The sequence below is a fragment of the Physella acuta genome, unplaced genomic scaffold, assembly GCF_028476545.2.
Source record: "Physella acuta isolate Inbredline_101_S28 unplaced genomic scaffold, ASM2847654v3 ptg001979l, whole genome shotgun sequence".
Lineage (NCBI taxonomy): Eukaryota > Metazoa > Mollusca > Gastropoda > Physidae > Physella > Physella acuta.
The window spans coordinates 74,212-94,302 of NW_026733484.1; the positions used below are offsets into that span (position 1 = coordinate 74,212).

Here is a 20,091-nt window from a genome sequence, read left to right on the forward strand (position 1 = left end):
AGTTATTGCATTGCTTGAATAAAGACAGTCGCTCAAAACAGTTTCTGATAGATAAGTGTTGTTGTAGCCATTTTGTTCCTCAAGGGCCACAAAGGAATAAGTCAAGTAAGTTAATTAGTAAGTCAAGTAAGTCAAATAAGTCAAGTAAGTCAAGTAAGTCAAGTAAGTCAAGTATTTCAAGTACGTCAAGTAAGTCGAGTAAGTCGAGTAAGTCGAATAAGTCAAGTAACTCAAGTAACTCAAGTAACTCAAGTAACTCAAGTAACTCAAGTAACTCAAGTAACTCAAGTAACTCAAGTAACTCAAGTAACTCAAGTAACTCAAGTAACTCAAGTAACTCAAGTAACTCAAGTAACGCAAGTCAAATTTCTATTGCTTGATGCTGACGCTATCACCGTACCCGTGGTTTTAGAAGTCGAGAAGGCAGACAACACCAAGAACAGAGAGGATCTGGACCAGGACAATCAAGTTGAGGGTCAGTGCAACATCCACTATAGCCGCGTTAGGCCATCTGGATGGTTAGTGGACGGTTAGTGTTTGCGTGGACTTTGACGTCATGGTCAATTTTTGCAGAAACAATTTAAACATTCAAAACGTGTACACGTGTTAATAAATCCATCCTTCAAAACTTTTAGTTGCCGAGTGAAGTGTTTATTTCTTCAATTAAATTTTAATGTTATGAACATTTAACGTCTCATTTTTAACACGTTTTTCTTAACTCAGCTTCGCGTTTGTTTGTTTGTTTGGATGTTTGTTGTTAAAATTGACATCGAAAATTAGCCCACTTCTGCTTGCTCTAGAGATCTGAAATTTGGCATGTAGGCTACTTTCGCCTAACAATTTCAGATGCAATCATAAAAACTAGCAATTAGAGACCGTAATTAGCTTAATTTAATTACGCCCCAAGGACCATAAAATTGAGGACATGATTTCTAAAGATACCGACAAGACTGGAGGCCTATTGACACAGTTACTTCGGCCCCAATCGATATGAGCGCGCTGGCCCTGATCGTATAGCGGTTAGTACTTCGCGTTGTGGCCGCGACAACCCAGGTTCGAATCCTGGTCGCTCAAGATTTTTAGTCCGTGTATTTATAAACACTTAGTCAAGTCATACTTAATCAAGTCATTAGATAAAGTAAAAAATAAACTATATAAAAAACTTTTTTAAAAACCACGTTTTTCATGTGTAGCAACGGACTAAAAAGGAGAAAATAAAATACTTAAAAAAAACTTTTTAAAAAACCACGTTTTTCTTGTGGACTAAAAAGTAGAAAATAAATTTTCATACATTTGATGACAAAAAACGTGGGTCGGGCAGAAGGGTCGGGAAATTTGATGGTGAACGTACCCACGTTTTTTGTCATCAAATGTATGAAAATTTATTTTCTACTTTTTAGTCCACAAGAAAAACGTGGTTTTTTAAAAAGTTTTTTTTTAACTCAGCTTCGCGTTTGTTTGGTTGTTTGGTTGTTTGGATGTTTGTTGTTAAAATTGACATCGAAAATTAGCCCACTTCTGATTGCTCTAGAGACCTGAAATTTGGCATGCATGCTACTTTCGCCTAACAATTTCAGATGCAATCATAAAAACTAGCAATTAGTGACCGTAATTAGCTTAATTTAATTACGCCCCAAGGACCATAAAATTGAGGACATGATTTCTAAAGATACCGACAAGACTTGAGGCCTATTGACACAGTTACTTCGGCCCCAATCGATGTGAGCGCGCTGGCCGTGATCGTATAGTGGTTAGTACTTCGCGTTGTGTCCGCGACAACCCAGGTTCGAATCCTGGTCGCTCAAGATTTTTAGTCCGTGTATTTATAAACACTTTTTTAAAAACCACGTTTTTCATGTGTAGCAACGGACTAAAAAGGAGAAAATAAAATACTTAAAAAAAACTTTTTAAAAAACCACGTTTTTTATGTGTAGCAACGGACTAAAAAGGAGAACGGACACGATAACACATTGTTAACGGTGACACGGTTGGTACGCTGGGCATGCTAAAATACACATAAACACGTTTTTCCTTAACTCAGCTTCGCGTTTATTTGTTTGTTTATGGGAGATTTGATCACGTGATTCGTGAGTAGATCTCCACGCCAGCAACGTAAATTACACCCTTTCTCTGTTTAAAGCGTATCGGTCGCTCAAGATTTTTTAGTCCGTGTATTTAAAAACACTTAGTCAAGTCATACTTAATCAAGTGATTAGATAAAGTAGAAAATAAACTATATAAAAACTTTTTAAAAACCACGTTTTTCATGTGTAGCAACGGACTAAAAAGGAGAAAATAAAATACTTAAAAAAAACTTTTTAAAAAACCACGTTTTTCTTGTGGACTAAAAAGTAGAAAATAAATTTTCATACATTTGATGACAAAAAACGTGGGTCGGGCAGATGGGTCGGGAAATTTGATGGTGAACGTACCCACGTTTTTTGTCATCAAATGTATGAAAATTTATTTTCTACTTTTTAGTCCACAAGAAAAACGTGGTTTTTTAAAAAGTTTTTTTTAAGTATTTTATTCTCAAGCAAAAGTTAGCGGTTACTTTACTGTATTAAACTATATTGATTCTTCCGTTTAAACAGTTAACAACAAGACAGCCATATTATAATTAACACTATAGATAAACGAATGTAAAAGACTACCATTTAGGAGGGTAACACCAAGGCAAAAAATAGCAAAATATATAGAGACAAGTTTGAGGCGGGGGTGCAAATGGAAAGTTTGAGGGGGGGTGCAAATGGAAAGTTTGAAGTGTTGGGATTGCAAATCGAAAATCGGAAAGTTTGTCCCCGGGAGGGGTCGCTACGCCTCTGGGGGGGTGACACCCGACCTCGCTACGCCACTGAATCTGTGCACAGCATAAAGCTATGCCCGTGTTGGGGGGGGGGGTGTACACGAAATAAACGTTGCATAATTAGCCTGAGGAAAAAGGTTGAGAATTCTAATACACGTCAATCCACGTCTTGGTCGACAGTTAATTTTATGATTTCCTACTAAAACAATGATTTTTCCACTTGAATTAATAACTGTTTGACTTATATAAGCCCCTAAATGCTTTTTTGTAGGAGGATTAATATAATGTTTGCACGAAATCGACGCCATACAACAAAAAGCTAGGTTAGGGGTGACACCAAATTCAGGAATGTGTAAAACGTCTACATATCGATTTTAATTGTTCACAACAACAATACTTTTCTTATATTTCGTAAATTATGTCGAGAAAGTAGAACAGAAAAACAAAGCCTGACCTTATGCGGCGAGGTGTGTAAATTACCTTTAACACTGTTCATCAACTCACATAAATCCTTTAACGTAAATCTTGATGCACGCTAGACATTTATTGCTTTATTTAAATCTAAAATCGTCAACAAACTAAAATAATGTGCCCAGAACTATACATTCTTGTCATTTATTGATATTTTGTATTGATTTATTGATAGCGATCTGTATCATGAAATAAAACGTTAGAGTTTTATAGACTGTATGTAGAGTGGGTTAAAAATTGGTTACATTAGTATTGCTTGTTGGTTTAATGAAATACATGTTGATGAAATTGATAAGTAGTTTAACAAATCGTTCATTTAAAAAGCTGATACTTTAATACAAATTTTAGATGTTTAGTTTCTCGAATACAGAGTATAAAGGGATTATTGTAATCTTGTTGAATAATAAAATTTATGTTGACAGTTTTCGTCATTTTTCACCTCCCTGCAGTATCGTATACGGAATATAAAGAACGAGCTGACCCGCGACGTAGCATACGACGCTATCTAGTTGTTTTATTTTCTACTTATCAACAATTCATAATTTGTGAATTCGACAATACCCCACCGCCCTGCCACACACCCTCGATCCCCCCACCCCACCCCATCCCGCCCAGTGAAAACAGCCGTTTACAGATGACAATGAAATTATCAGGCTGAACTTGTTATCTCCCCTTAGTTTCTAATTGTTTAGAAACTAAATTATCTGCCCCTAATAACCGTCACTTATTCGAACCGAACCGGCTCTACTATTGTAAACATTCGGGGTGAACCACAGTTCACCTGACAGGTGGGGATCAGGGTGGTGGATCAGCTGTGTGGTGTCTTCTACGTCCCCGTGAAAAGAATTATATATATACGAGCCGACCCGCTGCGTATCATACGCCGCTATTTAGTAGGGTGGTAGCGATAGAGAGGAAGAGAGGGGACTGTAAGGCGCGCTTGCAGCTTGTTTTCTAAGGTCTCCCAGAAGAGAATTATATATATACGAGCCGGCCCGCGGCATAACATACGCCGCTATTTAGTTGTTTCTAATTTTCAATAATTCATAATTTGTGAATTCGACAGTACCAACGCTGACACTGAAAATATTTCTTGAAAACACTATAAGTAGCTCGTTAAGGACCATAACCCCCCCCCCCCTTCCTTCCCCCCCCCTCCCCCCCCCCCCTACGTTTAAAATCGTTGGCTCTGCTTGTAAACATTTAGAGTGAACACAGCTCACTAAAACCATGTAGGGGTGGGGAGGTAGGGAGAGCGTTTGCAGCTTGTTTTCTAACGGCTCGAAGAGGAGAATTATATATATAGATAGATAGATGTATTGTAATTGGGCGATAATAAAAATGTGTGCCGGAGTCGAGTGAATTTAGGTTAACTACTTAAAAGTAAGACGTTATAAACAAGGGGGTGCAGGTCAAGCAAATAAGAGAAACTACCTAAAGATGGGGATGGATAAGAAATAGAACGCATAGAGCCTGGATTACTCCCCTTCCGCAATGGAACGTCCGGACAGATTTTAAAATGTTACCTTGAGGTTGGGGCAGTTTTGTCAGGTGACGAAAAACGGTCTCAAACATGGAGTTCACAAAGTCGTGACGTTTAGCTTAGACTTTCTAAGAGATTGACATATCTATCGACTTGTCAACACATCAACATATAGTTGCCACCAGATAGCATCTTAACAATTAGTTGTTAACTTGATCAAAAAATTGAGTGAACATTTGTGTGTTTCTATTTAGTCTCTTGACAGTCTAGGAGAATAGTGTAGGTAGTACAAGAAAAGATAGTGTCTCTTGTAAAAATGCGTAAAGTAAGGCGTCAAGAGTTATTCTTTGTTTTTTTACTTCGTGATGTAGAGTAATTTTTCTTCCATTACTATTTTATTACAAAATATTTCTTAGACATACATACATATTTATATAGACAGACAATTATAGAAATAATGTATGTAATTTAAAGTAAAAATTACTTAAAATTTATTTTATGAATGAATTAGTTTTTGACAATCTAGCTATCCTTGATGCAGGTAATACAGCATCTAAAGCTATGTAGAAATGCTGCGGGTAAATACGTCCCATTTAAGAAATCTCTCGCCGTATCAGTTTTCATAGCTGCAGTGTTAGTTGGTCTTGCCTATGTCGAGCTAATGCACGTAAGTTCTTATAAGTATAATTTAGTTTAAATTGTTTTTTGTTTAAGTTAGTATTGTAATTGTTTTCGTAATGATGTTGTCATGATCATCACATTCAGTAAATGTCTATTATAATTAAACGTTCTTTATTGTTGTTTATAATTACAAGTGTTTTAATTTTTATAGTATATTTATTTCATAAATATAAATTCGATTTAATTCTTAAACTACATGGTTCTAAAATGGATTTTTTTCTATCTTTACATAAAACGTGCATAAACAAATAAAATATATAATTCAGAAGTATTAATATATAAATATATATTATAAAATCATTTATCATACATGCATAAAAGCATACAAAAATACTAAAATTAAGTGATGAAAAAAAAAAATTATACTCCAAACACCATAGGAATTTAAAAAAAAATTAAAACAGATGTTTTATCCAATTTTCAGTTTTTTGTTGTTTTTTTTTTTAAATGGGATACGAATTAACTGTATCTTTTTTTTTACAAAAAATAAAATGTATCACTGCATAAAACACACACAAGGCAGTTGAAACAAAATGTTCTCGGTACAAAAAAAGTACTTGGGCGGAAAAAAGTATAAAGAATGTTAGTTTTTTTTTTATCTTCTACATTTCTACATCATCGACATATCTAAATGCCGCCTAGAAAGAATCAATATCCCCGACTGTGGAACGTTCTAAGAAAGCTGTGAAGTCATGCGGACCCGTGAGTCTGTCAGCGAAGAATTTTCCTCTCTCAACACTTGTGAGTTTCCCAGGCTCCGGAAACACCTGGCTCAGGTTTCTAATTCAAGAGGCTACAGGTAAAACGGAACACCCCCCCCCCTTGCTTAAAATCTGAATCTTCTTTCTTCTTCTTCTTCGTTCTTAATTTTTTAGTGTTGGAAGGGATCCCATCCAACACAATTAAGTATACGTGTCAACTCGCAGAATGTATTCAAAGCACTTTAACATAAATCTCGCACGTAGGCGAAACAAAGGTTGTTGGGTCAAGTAGGCTCAAATAAAGAGTCCCCGAAAAACTAAATCCGATGGAGAGCTGCAGCTGCTCCCTGGTGCCTCAAACAAATAAGTCACATCGCCATTCACTAATTAGGCCTAGGTATATATATATATATATATATATATATATATATATATATATATATATATATATATATATATGGGAACAGGGCATTACACCCCGTCATTACCCCACGGAGTAATTACCCCCCCCCCCTGTCAATTACCCCCGCCCAGTAGGACGCTACCCCCCCCCCCGGTCATAGCTTAAGGTTCAGCTAGGGTTAGAGCTAGGGTTTGAGTTTGGGCTAGGTCTAGGTCTATGTCCAGGGTTAGCGCCTCGAAAAAGTAAATACTCTTCTCCCCCTAAAGTTCCGAGTGCACTCCCGAAAAGAAAAGAAGAAATGTCTAAAGGATGCACTGTTCTAAACCCTAAATATAAACCTCAACAAACCACTTGAAGCCTTAAAAGTAACCGTCTACCAAACACTATAAACCCATTCTGAGCTCTAGACAGATCTGTGCAGAAAAAAAATGCGCTGTTCTACCCCCCCCCCCCCCCCCACCCTCGGATCCTCTTTTTGGACGTCCAGGAGGGATTTGATTTTCCTAAGTCAGCCACCCATCTCCACCCATCTCCACCCATCTCCACCCAACTTCACCCATCTCCACCCATCTCCACCCATCTCCAACCATCTCCAGCCATCCCTATCTATCGACGACATCACGAGAGGAGCTGGTAACTCGTAAATATTGACTTTCGTGATTATTCAACATTTTAATCAAACTTTTTTAGCGTTTAGCTTCATTCAAAAACTCATCTATTTCTCTCTCTCTCTAACTCAATCTCTCTATCTCTCTTACACACACAGACACACACTCTCTTTATCTCTCAATCTCTATCTGTCACACACTTTCTCTCCCAATCTCTCTCTGTCCCACACAAACACTCTCTCTCACACATTCTCTCTCTCTCTAAAAGGTGTCTTAACAGGGAGTGAATACAACAACGGAAATCTAGCATCGAAAGGATTTCTTGGCGAAGGTGTGGTTAATGAATCGACAATCCTCGTCAAAACTCACCGGTATAACCCCGTTACACTTCAAAGATACGAAAAAGCTGTGCTGCTCATCCGCCATCCTTACGAAGCTATCAAAGCCGAGTTTAACCGACAAAACGGTGGTGGAAGAAAATTTAATACTACAAAGGATTCAATTGAGAAAAGTAGGTGAAAGGACAGCTAAATTGTAGCTGAAATCATTGGTTGTATTTCAATATATCCTACCAGGATCCAAGTTAGAGTTATTTAGTTTCAAAAAATACATTTTTATTTAATTTTACGGCTCTTATAAAAGGAAGTAAAATAAAGGATTTTCCTTATACCTAGATAACAATTAGATCGTTAGGCCTATATTACAATTGGGCAGATGAAGCAGTTCATAACTCTTTTGAAAATCGGGATATGAAGGGAAAGTGTGGTCAGCACTTTGCCCATCCGCCTTGACTTTCCCTAACGATTTTGGTACAAATCAAAGATGGGTGGACTTAGGGACGTTCTACTGACTTGAACCGGATTTAAACTTGAGACTTTCGGGGAATATGCCTAGCACTCTACCATTTATGCCCACACTGTCCCATATAAACGTTTATAGTTCGTTAAAACTTATTGCCGCGTTCTCTTTCAATATGGCTGATTGCAGGCTACTAGATTTACGTTTAGGATTAATGTCAACGATCACTCCACCACATTATATTTAAAATCCCGACTAACGTGTTATGATTCCTTGCAGACTGGCCATCGTATTACTCTATGCGCCAGTTGGACTGGGTTCGATTCCATAAAACTTGGCGGACGTACAGGAGACCTCTACTGGTCGTTATGAATAAGGATCTTGTCCAGCAGACCGGTGTCAAGTTGAGAGAAATACTCACATTTTTAAAGGTGAAAGCTATATTTGTGTACACATTTTTAAATGTGAAATCTATGTGTGTTCATATCTTTAATGGTGATGTCTGTATTTTTGTTTATGGCTTTTAAAGGTGATGTTTATATTAAGTTCAATTTTTTTTAAAGGCAATGTCCATATTTGTGTTCACACTTTTTAAAGATGGTGTCAATATTTATGTTCAAGCTTTGTAAAGTTGATGTCTAGGTTTAGTTTGTGAAATAAAATTGCAGTGTTAAATGTGAGGCGGTCTATAGGGAGATGAAAAAGAGTTCACTCTTGGCCTAGATATGTTCTAGACTTTGTGTGGCACTATACCCTAACACATAGGCTCTCCCAGACTGGGGTGAGGTACTAACAGTTGGACCCTCACCTCGGTAAGGTATTGTAATCGTGCTAAAAAATCTAAATCGAGATTTTCACAAATTTTGAAGTTTTACACCTACCTCAGTCGGAAAAAAACATAGTTTTGCACTTTTGTTTGTATGTCTATATGTCTCTAAACACGATAATGTAAGTACCGTTTCAGTTGTGTTGACTGAATTTTAATTATACGTATATATAAAATGAGTATCAACTTTTGAACGATTTCTGGTAAAAGGAACAGGTACTTATCTGTTTTCGGTTTCTGAAAAGATAATAACTTAATTAGAGTTCGAAGTAAAGGAAAGTAAAGGCGGCTGGCATAGTGCTGATCACACTATCCCTTCATATGCCGAGGTCACAGAAACAAGTGAACTCTACTTTACTCGCCCCGTAGACGGTCCGGTTTGACAAGGTACTTGACTTAAGTTGTAATCACCGTTTTTCCACATTCAAGAATTCAGATAAACTCTACTTTATCTGATATACTGACTTGAAATAAATTTAGAATGGATCAGGTCAGTCGTACACAAATCCTGCACTGAATATATCTAGCCTTCCAATAGTGTGTGTGACATAACTCTGCTTGGTACAGGTCATCCTTAATTAACATCATGCTTTTTCTTATAGTTTTTATATATCTTTTTAATATCGTCATACTTTATCACAAAAATCCAGATTCCCTCCTACATCCACCTATAAAAAAACCCTCCCCACCCTACCGGCAAAAAATATCCCCCCAATTTATATATATATATATATATGTATATATATATATATATATATATATATAAAAAAAAAAAAATATATATATATATATATATATATATATATATATATATATATATATATATATATATTATATATATATATATATATGTATATATATATATATGTATGTATATATATATATATATATATATATATATATATATATATATATATATAATGTAATATATATATGTATATATGGTATGTATTGTGGGGTCAGTCGGTATAATAAATCCGCCTGAACCTTAAATAACTCGTGTTAACCCTTTTCAGGTTGACATAAACGAGGAACGACTAAACTGCGCCATCGCAAACGGTAACACGACGCGGCGACCCACGTCATCACTTCACCTGCCTGACCTGACAAGTAACAACCAATCCGTGGAAGCGATGTTTCAGAATGTTATGAACATCTTCAACATTTCTTCACCACTAAGTGCCGGAATCGAAACCTAGGCAAAAAAAAACTATACACATTTCCATGAATTTATTTTTACATTTTAGGCTATGTCTAAATTAGCTGCAAGTTGCTTGGTTTCTAATGATATTGATGCAAATTTCAATCACATTAAAACTATTTAATCATTATTCTTTATACATGCTTCATAATTAATAAGAGAAAACAATACACAGTATTTATAATTTGTATTTATTTGCATTCGTATGAAATTAAAGTGCAGAGAGTATTCGCATCACACTTCATTTTGTAAAATCCTTCGTTATAAAGAGTACATTAAAAGTACATTTTATAAAAAGTGCACTACATAAACAAAAATAGAAAAACAAGAAATCCAATGCTTGCAAATATTTCCTAAGTACCCTAACTTGCATATACACAATTAAATAAATAAAACGTGATAATTAAGATGTAGGGTTTTTTCTGGGGGCCTACTAACTTTATATATTATCCGTTATATGCCGAGGTCAAGAAAAATGTGAACTCCACTTCATCTGCCCAATGGATCGTTAGGTCTAAAGTGGAATATTTTCTTGCGACAACTCCACCCAGTATTTCCAATCTCAATAATATTTTTCTTTTCTTTCTACTTTTAAATATTAGTAGATAAATAGCTGTTTCAAGCTAAAATAGTTTTGACGAAGACGTTCCAAATCTCTACATTATACTTAAACAATTTTGAGTCAAGTGGAGGTTCAATGCCAAGCTTTAATTAGAATGCATTAAAAATGTTTCCTTAAAAGTGTAAATAAATTGCTTAATCAAATTTTGTATCTATACTACACCTCACCTGGGATTTTAAGGTTTGAATATTTATATTTATGCATATTTATTGATTTATTTATTCGTCCGAAAATAGATATCAGAAAATATGCATTATTTATAGAATAATACACTCTTTATGTAGTGAAAATATTTTTCTTTACATAACATGTATGCACTGAAATTTAAAGACGGCAATCGTGTTATTTAAGATATTCATTTGAGAATATTTTTTCAAATAACATAAGTATAGTCACTTTTAATAAACATGTTTTGTTTAAAAGTCTATGTGTTTGTTTTTAATTTTAAATGATGATTTTTTTTCTTTGTGTCTGTGTGTGTGTGTGTGTGTGTGTTTAGTGGCGGACAGGCATTGTCCAATCCAAGCGGAAATAAAAATAAAGATCCCTTTCGGACCGGGAGGCCCACGGGAATATGAAGGAACCTTGGGATAGTGTGGCCAGCAATATTTTCACATTCTTTACTTTCCCTAACTCAAGTCAGGCACCATATAGTTGGGTGGACTCAGAGACGTTCTACAACTCTAGCCAACGAACTGAACTCGATACTTTCATGTTAGAAGACGAACGGTCCATCATTCGACAACGCCTTACTTGGCCCTCTTCCTGTATATGTTATCCAAGCCCAAAGACCAATTTCTACAAAATGACGAGTAGCTTTACAAATTTTGCAATACACAATACAGAAAAAGGACAAGTTTAATTTAATGCCCATGTAGGCAGTACTGGTGAATGTTATTTTTTTTTGGGAGGATGTATCACTTGTATCAGGTACAGCGTGGCCAACCGGTAGAGCGCTGGACTTCTAACCCGAAAGTCTCGAATTCTAATCCGGGGTTAAAGTCAGTAAAACGTCCCTGAATCCACCCAGCTCTGTTAGTTAAAGGGAAAGTAAAGTCGGCTTGGCTATCCCTTCATATACCGAAGTCACTGAAAAAGATAAACTCTGCTTTATCTGCCCCATGTGTCTTGGCCTCATGGAAAGGATGTTAATGATGATATGACATGTAAAGAGTTAGGAGTACAGAAACAGCTGACTCATCCCCTCACCGTCCCAGGTGAAAAACTTGACCCCTGCGAAGTTCCCATCAGACCTGACCCCGCTGTGGACCTGGTTCCTCAGCCAGTTGACCTCGCCCAGGATGTAGACGGGGGCGCCGCTGGAGCCCGTGCACGAGGGCGTGTTGTACGTGTACCCGACGTCACCGTGGCGCCCTGCCTGGCACCTGTTCGTCCACTGCCCCACGGTCACGTGTTTTGCGTTGCCATGGGGATGCGACACCATAATAGCCAAGCTGGTGGATTTGTCTTTTTCGTTGTATTTCTTCGCCAGTTTCTGACGCAAATTTTCGTATTCTTTTTTCTGTGCTTGTAACCGGTCGTATAACGATACATCGTGAGTTGAACAGATGATATCCGCGCGATCGGTGAACACGCTGAACCCTCCATCATCGAACACGTCAAGGACGATTTTATTACTCCGCGCCGAGTTGTAATCGATTACTACCTGTGTGTCCTTCAACTCATGAGAATCGAAGATGACATGCGTGGCTGTGACGAAAGGTATCTGACACCACGTCTTCACCGGTGTTGAAGACACCTTGCACGCCGCACACGGACAAGGAACATCATCCTCCTCCACGTATTTCCACAAAGGGTGACTCACCCTCGCCGTGCCGGTTCTCAACTGCCGGTTCATTTTTCTTCCGGGTTTGACGTGTAACGGATACGGGAGATCCGTATCCGGATAAAATTCCGGTCTTTCGGGACTGACCGATTTCGCTCTGACCATGACGGTCAAGTTGGACAAGCACTTGATTAACTGGACAATGTCCGGGTCCTGTAAATGTCCTGGCAAGTGTTGGAGATTGAAGTCCTCCACGGGTATGAAGTCGACGTGGCCGGGATATTTGGTGCAATGTTTGATGCTTGCTAGTTGATGGAACTCGTCAGCGTAAAATTCGAACTCGTTCAGTTCTGGTGAATATACATCATAAAAGATATGTATTTAGTTAAATGCTTCATATGAGTTTAAGTACAATATTTAAATTAAAAATGAACATGTTCTCACGCAAATAAAAATGTAATTTAATATCTGTATTGATCAGATGTCATTTCGTAATACATTTACTCTTGAAATAGGAATAAATCACATGACTTTTCGAAATCACATACATTATGAATATATTTTAACACACCAAAACTTATAACGAATGTATCAATTGAACTGCCATCCTAATCTCTACAAAAGCCATATTCCTGGCTAAATGTAGTCAGCCCATAATTAAGTCTATGTTTTAGAAGCCCTAAATCTAAAGTCAACAGTGCAATAGTGAATATTCGAGAAAGTTTACGGGAGATCTCTCCCGCTGTTATAGACATCGAGTGTGTTGTCGGTCCCAGAACTGCTATTTGATAGTTAACGCGGCCCTCGGGCTGAAAAGTTTGGAGACCCTGGTGTAGCACAATATAAAAAAACGATCGAATCTTGAATTGATTACACTTACCCGTACTTTCGTAGATCCTTTCACCCTGTTCTATAGTCTGGCTTTCATTCTCCGATGCCCCTGCCATTTCAAACAGCACCTAATTATAGATACAGTTTGCCGAAGCTTTAGCATAGCAGAGAAAAAGAAATAATATCTGTTTTGATTTTTAATTGGCGAATAAAACATGGATGTTGTATTTAAAATCTTTTATCACATGCTTTTAATTAACTTGCTTTCTCGTTCGTAATTTTGTCTTTTTTCTTCTTCATGGGTCGAAAAGGGCGAACGAAATTTCGACCACTTTTAACCAACCAATTTCTCTGAAACCTGGCACATGGGTCAAGTCAAGATGACGATGCACTATAACATCAAAAATTACATAATTGGCTGCATAATTATTTTTTAAAAATTCATTAAAGTATTAATTTCAGCCATGTATATAGCACGATTTTTTAAAATTTAATGCACCATTCTATTTAGTCAAGCAATTCTGTTGTATTAAAAGTTTGAAAACGTTTAAAACAATTTAATTTTTTTTTAAAGCGCTTAAATAACACGCTTTTATAAATTATTCACTAAAATAAATAAAGTAAACTAGTTTCTTGAAATATAATAATAAAACATTTTTTTTTAAAATAACTAAAATAAAAAGCACTGGTCACTATATTTTGTATTGAATACCTTTATTGAAATACTTAAATTTTAAAAGCTTTTCTTTTTTGTTATTTTATGGTTGTTCGTTATCAAATTTTAAAGTAAATCATTTATTTTATTCCTTTTAGTGCGTAATTATAATAAACTATTATAATTTCATTTAATTTTTCTCCACAACTAAAATACTTTCTATATAGGGCCTACGCTGTATACAAGAAAAAAAAATTGAGAACAAGATTATGATATTAGAACGGCGTGGTAGGACAATTGAGCCACTGCTAATTCGTTAATTAAGATAATATCGTATTTTTTATCTTAAGAACGCCCCTAAGTCCACGCTCTTGTGTTTGATACACAACATAGTGCTGACCACATTATCCCTTCACACATTAAGGTCACAAAACTAGTTAAATTTTGCTTCATCTACACCGCCAATCACAATATCGGAAAGGGTTAACTGAAGAACTCTAAACATGAAAATGCATTACCTTAGAGTTATGAATATGAAAATCCCTTTAAACGTTAGTAGACTAAACATTACTTTTAATTTAAAATACTAAATCTCATTGGGTTTTTTTTTGTATTAACCTGCATTGTTTACATTTAATATTTCATTGTTTTAAACTGAAAAACTTACCCAAACCTATATAAACCTATAGAAGCAGATTTTGCCTGCTATAATAATCCACACCAAATCAAACTCATTCATCCAGTGCATTGAAAGCAAACGGTAACCAACAGTCTTGCTGTAGTCGTAACATACTTATGTGTGTCGAATCAATATTATCGATTTGTACGTATAGTTAAAAATCGATGAAACATTATTGATTTAAGTTGTTGGTGCGCAGCCGCTATAGATTTTTGCTAAATATATAATGTCTTTCGTAAGGTGTGCTTAAAAGAACTAGCTACAGGTCCATAAATGAGATCCCATAACTTTCTGTAATGTGAATATTTTTATTTGTTGTAGATTGTAGAGTGTCAGTCATTATTGTTCCTAAGGCTCAGTTTTTTTCTGTATTATTATTTCTAATTAGTTCTTTCTAGTAAAGTGTCATTATTCTTTCTCGTTAAAACGCATTAGCTCTCTCTTGCAATGTCTTATTAGCTCTTTCTTGTAAATTTTCATTAGTTCTTTTTATTTACTGTCCATATATTTCTTTAAAATTGTCTGATTATTTTTTAATCCTAAATCGATATTCTAAACTTTTGAAACGTTGTAAAATGTTTGAAATTACTATTTCTTATGAAGAAATAACCCAATAGAAAGTAGTAATAAATCTTTTTTTTAAATCAAAAAACTAATTCTTTTAGTGTGCAAGGGACATAGCCACATTAAAATTTAAACATTAAAGAAAATGAGTTAACTACCCTGTCAGTATACAGAAAATTGGACTTAATTTTTTTCAAAATTAAATTCACTGTTATGGTCACAAGATTATGCATATAATATACTAAAAAGAAATAATTTGCTTTAAATACAAAACAGTGAACCATTATATTTATAAGTATCAAGAAAAGCGTTTGTCCTTATGTACCGAAAACCCTTACAAACGTTATGTGAACGAACCAGATTTTTCTTTTTTTAACGAATCTTCTAAGAGTTTGTTTGGTGTGTGTGGGGTTAAGAGGGTGGGGGGGGGGGGGTAAGGGCTGGGTGCTGAATTATACAAATACTATTGAACTCTTATACTAAAACGGTATTTTTTTTTGACAAACTTTGTTTGTATAGACGATAAATGCAGTGGGTACAAAAAATCAAAATCTCGAGAAAAGTGAGTCTTAGTACAATATTAAAATATTATGTTTAAACATTCATAAATTATTTGCATTCTACATTTCTAACATTGTACATAAGTATTCTTGTAGCTTGTATTATTGTTTATATAAGTATAAAAGTACATCGATTTTACAAAAAATTGGACATACTGCATTTTGTCTTCTATACACTCGATGTATAATATATATATATATATATATATATATATATATATATATATATATATATATATATATATATATATATATATATATATATATATATATATAAATAAATATATGTATTACATTTACATATTATATATATATATTTATTTATTTATTTATTTATTTATTTATTTATTTATTTATTTATTTATTTATTTATTTATTTATTTATTTATTTATTTATTTATTTATTTATTTATTTATTTATTTATTTATTTATTTATTTATTTATTTATTTATTTATTTATTTATTTATTTATTTATTTATTTATTTATTTATTTATTTATTTATTTATTTATTTATTTATTTATTTATTTATTTATTTATTTATTTATTTATTTATTTATTTATTTATTTATTTATTTATTTATTTATTTATTTATTTATTTATTTATTTATTTATTTATTTATTTATTTATTTATTTATTTATTTATTTATTTATTTATTTATTTATTTATTTATTTATTTATTTATTTATTTATTTATTTATTTATTTATTTATTTATTTATTTATTTATTTATTTATTTATTTATTTATTTATTTATTTATTTATTTATTTATTTATTTATTTATTTATTTATTTATTTATTTATTTATTTATTTATTTATTTATTTATTTATTTATTTATTTATTTATTTATTTATTTATTTATTTATTTATTTATTTATTTATTTATTTATTTATTTATTTATTTATTTATTTATTTATTTATTTATTTATTTATTTATTTATTTATTTATTTATTTATTTATTTATTTATTTATTTATTTATTTATTTATTTATTTATTTATTTATTTATTTATTTATTTATTTATTTATTTATTTATTTATTTATTTATTTATTTATTTATTTATTTATTTATTTATTTATTTATTTATTTATTTATTTATTTATTTATTTATTTATTTATTTATTTATTTATTTATTTATTTATTTATTTATTTATTTATTTATTTATTTATTTATTTATTTATTTATTTATTTATTTATTTATTTATTTATTTATTTATTTATTTATTTATTTATTTATTTATTTATTTATTTATTTATTTATTTATTTATTTATTTATTTATTTATTTATTTATTTATTTATTTATTTATTTATTTATTTATTTATTTATTTATTTATTTATTTATTTATTTATTTATTTATTTATTTATTTATTTATTTATTTATTTATTTATTTATTTATTTATTTATTTATTTATTTATTTATTTATTTATTTATTTATTTATTTATTTATTTATTTATTTATTTATTTATTTATTTATTTATTTATTTATTTATTTATTTATTTATTTATTTATTTATTTATTTATTTATTTATTTATTTATTTATTTATTTATTTATTTATTTATTTATTTATTTATTTATTTATTTATTTATTTATTTATTTATTTATTTATTTATTTATTTATTTATTTATTTATTTATTTATTTATTTATTTATTTATTTATTTATTTATTTATTTATTTATTTATTTATTTATTTATTTATTTATTTATTTATTTATTTATTTATTTATTTATTTATTTATTTATTTATTTATTTATTTATTTATTTATTTATTTATTTATTTATTTATTTATTTATTTATTCATTCATTCATTCATTCATTCATTCATTCATTCATTCATTCATTCATTCATTCATTCATTCATTCATTCATTCATTCATTCATTCATTCATTCATTCATTCATTCATTCATTCATTCATTCATTCATTCATTCATTCATTCATTCATTCATTCATTCATTCATTCATTCATTCATTCATTCATTCATTCATTCATTCATTCATTCATTCATTCATTCATTCATTCATTCATTCATTCATTCATTCATTCATTCATTCATTCATTCATTCATTCATTCATTCATTCATTCATTCATTCATTCATTCATTCATTCATTCATTCATTCATTCATTCATTCATTCATTCATTCATTCATTCATTCATTCATTCATTCATTCATTCATTCATTCATTCATTCATTCATTCATTCATTCATTCATTCATTCATTCATTCATTCATTCATTCATTCATTCATTCATTCATTCATTCATTCATTCATTCATTCATTCATTCATTCATTCATTCATTTATTTATTTATTTATTTATTTATTTATTTATTTATTTATTTATTTATTTATTTATTTATTTATTTATTTATTTATTTATTTATTTATTTATTTATTTATTTATTTATTTATTTATTTATTTATTTATTTATTTATTTATTTATTTATTTATTTATTTATTTATTTATTTATTTATTTATTCATTCATTCATTCATTCATTCATTCATTCATTCATTCATTCATTCATTCATTCATTCATTCATTCATTCATTCATTCATTCATTCATTCATTCATTCATTCATTCATTCATTCATTCATTCATTCATTCATTCATTCATTCATTCATTCATTCATTCATTCATTTATTTATTTATTTATTTATTTATTTATTTATTTATTTATTTATTTATTTATTTATTTATTTATTTATTTATTTATTTATTTATTTATTTATTTATTTATTTATTTATTTATTTATTTATTTATTTATTTATTTATTTATTTATTTATTTATTTATTTATTTATTTATTTATTTATTTATTTATTTATTTATTTATTTATTTATTTATTTATTTATTTATTTATTTATTTATTTATTTATTTATTTATTTATTTATTTATTTATTTATTTATTTATTTATTTATTTATTTATTTATTTATTTATTTATTTATTTATTTATTTATTTATTTATTTATTTATTTATTTATTTATTTATTTATTTATTTATTTATTTATTTATTTATTTATTTATTTATTTATTTATTTATTTATTTATTTATTTATTTATTTATTTATTTATTTATTTATTTATTTATTTATTTATTTATTTATTTATTTATTTATTTATTTATTTATTTATTTATTTATTTATTTATTTATTTATTTATTTATTTATTTATTTATTTATTTATTTATTTATTTATTTATTTATTTATTTATTTATTTATTTATTTATTTATTTATTTATTTATTTATTTATTTATTTATTTATTTATTTATTTATTTATTTATTTATTTATTTATTTATTTATTTATTTATTTATTTATTTATTTATTTATTTATTTATTTATTTATTTATTTATTTATTTATTTATTTATTTATTTATTTATTTATTTATTTATTTATTTATTTATTTATTTATTTATTTATTTATTTATTTATTTATTATTTATTTATTTATTTATTTATTTATTTATTTATTTATTTATTTATTTATTTATTTATTTATTTATTTATTTATTTATTTATTTATTTATTTATTTATTTATTTATTTATTTATTTATTTATTTATTTATTTATTTATTTATTTATTTATTTACATATGTTACATATGGTGTCAGAAGTGGAGGCAATAAAGTGATGTTGCTACATTGTATTACTGTTACTTATGATGTCACAAGTGGTTGAAGAATTGGTGCTACATATGTAAGAAATGGAGATATTACAGTCTGTGGTCTTCCACTGTTTACCAAGTACGTCAAGTTCTTGAAAGTCATCTATCTACACTCAAGTCAGAAGGGTTGCTGTAGTCAAGTCAGACGTTTTGTTCAAGTCAAGTCATCAACGTGATAATTTTTATCACCTTATTTCAATATTGTCTCACCAATGTCGAGTAAATATCGTCTGTGTGTTTTTTCTGTTTGGATTTAGCCGATCAAGTCTTAGTGTTTCTTTTCTACTGTTTGGATTTAGCTGTTCAAGTTTTTTCTATATGGATTAGCTGTTCAAGTTTTTCTACTGTTTGGATTTAGCAGATCAAGTTTATTTTTGTAACTGTTCCTAAAGATGTCTTATCTAAAACTGGACAAATTTCTACTCTGTAACAGGCTACTAGAACTATTTTGAATTTTTTCAACTTTTTGGAATCAACAAAGTGAACTATTTTTGAACGTATATATGTACTATGAACTTTTCTTGGATTACCAGATGTCTGTAATCAACTGAACAAAGCCAGAATACAAGAAAGGGTATTGGTAAATTAATTAACACTTACCTATTGTTAACTAATGAATTTATATTTTATGTCATAAATAGAAAATATATCAAAATGTCATGTTTTGAAGAATATCTAGCACTAGCGAGGGCGCAAGGCATTAAGA

General features: G+C 30.3%; 2 protein-coding genes across 2 annotated transcripts; one reads left to right on the top strand and one right to left on the bottom strand.

The window, feature by feature from the left end:
- The first annotated feature begins 5,009 nt into the window (after positions 1-5,009).
- Positions 5,010-10,246, top strand: LOC131931483 (WSCD family member CG9164-like). Its single transcript, XM_059288297.1, has 6 exons — positions 5,010-5,085; positions 5,302-5,427; positions 6,084-6,240; positions 7,422-7,664; positions 8,231-8,382; positions 9,794-10,246. Exons 1-6 carry the CDS (start codon positions 5,077-5,079, stop codon positions 9,974-9,976), a joined length of 870 nt encoding a protein of 289 aa, XP_059144280.1. The 5' UTR covers positions 5,010-5,076; the 3' UTR covers positions 9,977-10,246.
- Positions 10,247-11,772: 1,526 nt separating this feature from the next.
- LOC131931484 (uncharacterized) lies at positions 11,773-14,603 on the bottom strand. Its single transcript, XM_059288298.1, has 3 exons — positions 14,540-14,603; positions 13,267-13,345; positions 11,773-12,736 (listed from the first exon to the last, which is right to left on the bottom strand). The coding sequence occupies exons 2-3, from the start codon at positions 13,331-13,333 to the stop codon at positions 11,775-11,777; spliced, it is 1,029 nt and encodes a 342-aa protein (XP_059144281.1). The 5' UTR covers positions 13,334-13,345; positions 14,540-14,603; the 3' UTR covers positions 11,773-11,774.
- Between the last annotated feature and the right edge of the window lie 5,488 nt (positions 14,604-20,091).

What these genes read in the sequence shown, in the direction of transcription:
- LOC131931483 (XM_059288297.1), top strand. An exon ending in TCTAATTCAAGAGGCTACAG is followed by an intron (nt 6,241 to 7,421) that starts GTAAAACGGAAC and finishes TCTCTCTAAAAG; the next exon opens with GTGTCTTAACAGGGAGTGAA. An exon ending in AAAGGATTCAATTGAGAAAA is followed by an intron (nt 7,665 to 8,230) that starts GTAGGTGAAAGG and finishes GATTCCTTGCAG; the next exon opens with ACTGGCCATCGTATTACTCT.
- LOC131931484 (XM_059288298.1), bottom strand. Translation starts at nt 13,333, where the DNA reads ATGGCAGGGGCATCGGAGAATGAAAGCCAGACTATAGAACAGGGTGAA. An exon ending in AAGGATCTACGAAAGTACGG is followed by an intron (nt 12,737 to 13,266) that starts GTAAGTGTAATC and finishes TATATTCACCAG; the next exon opens with AACTGAACGAGTTCGAATTT.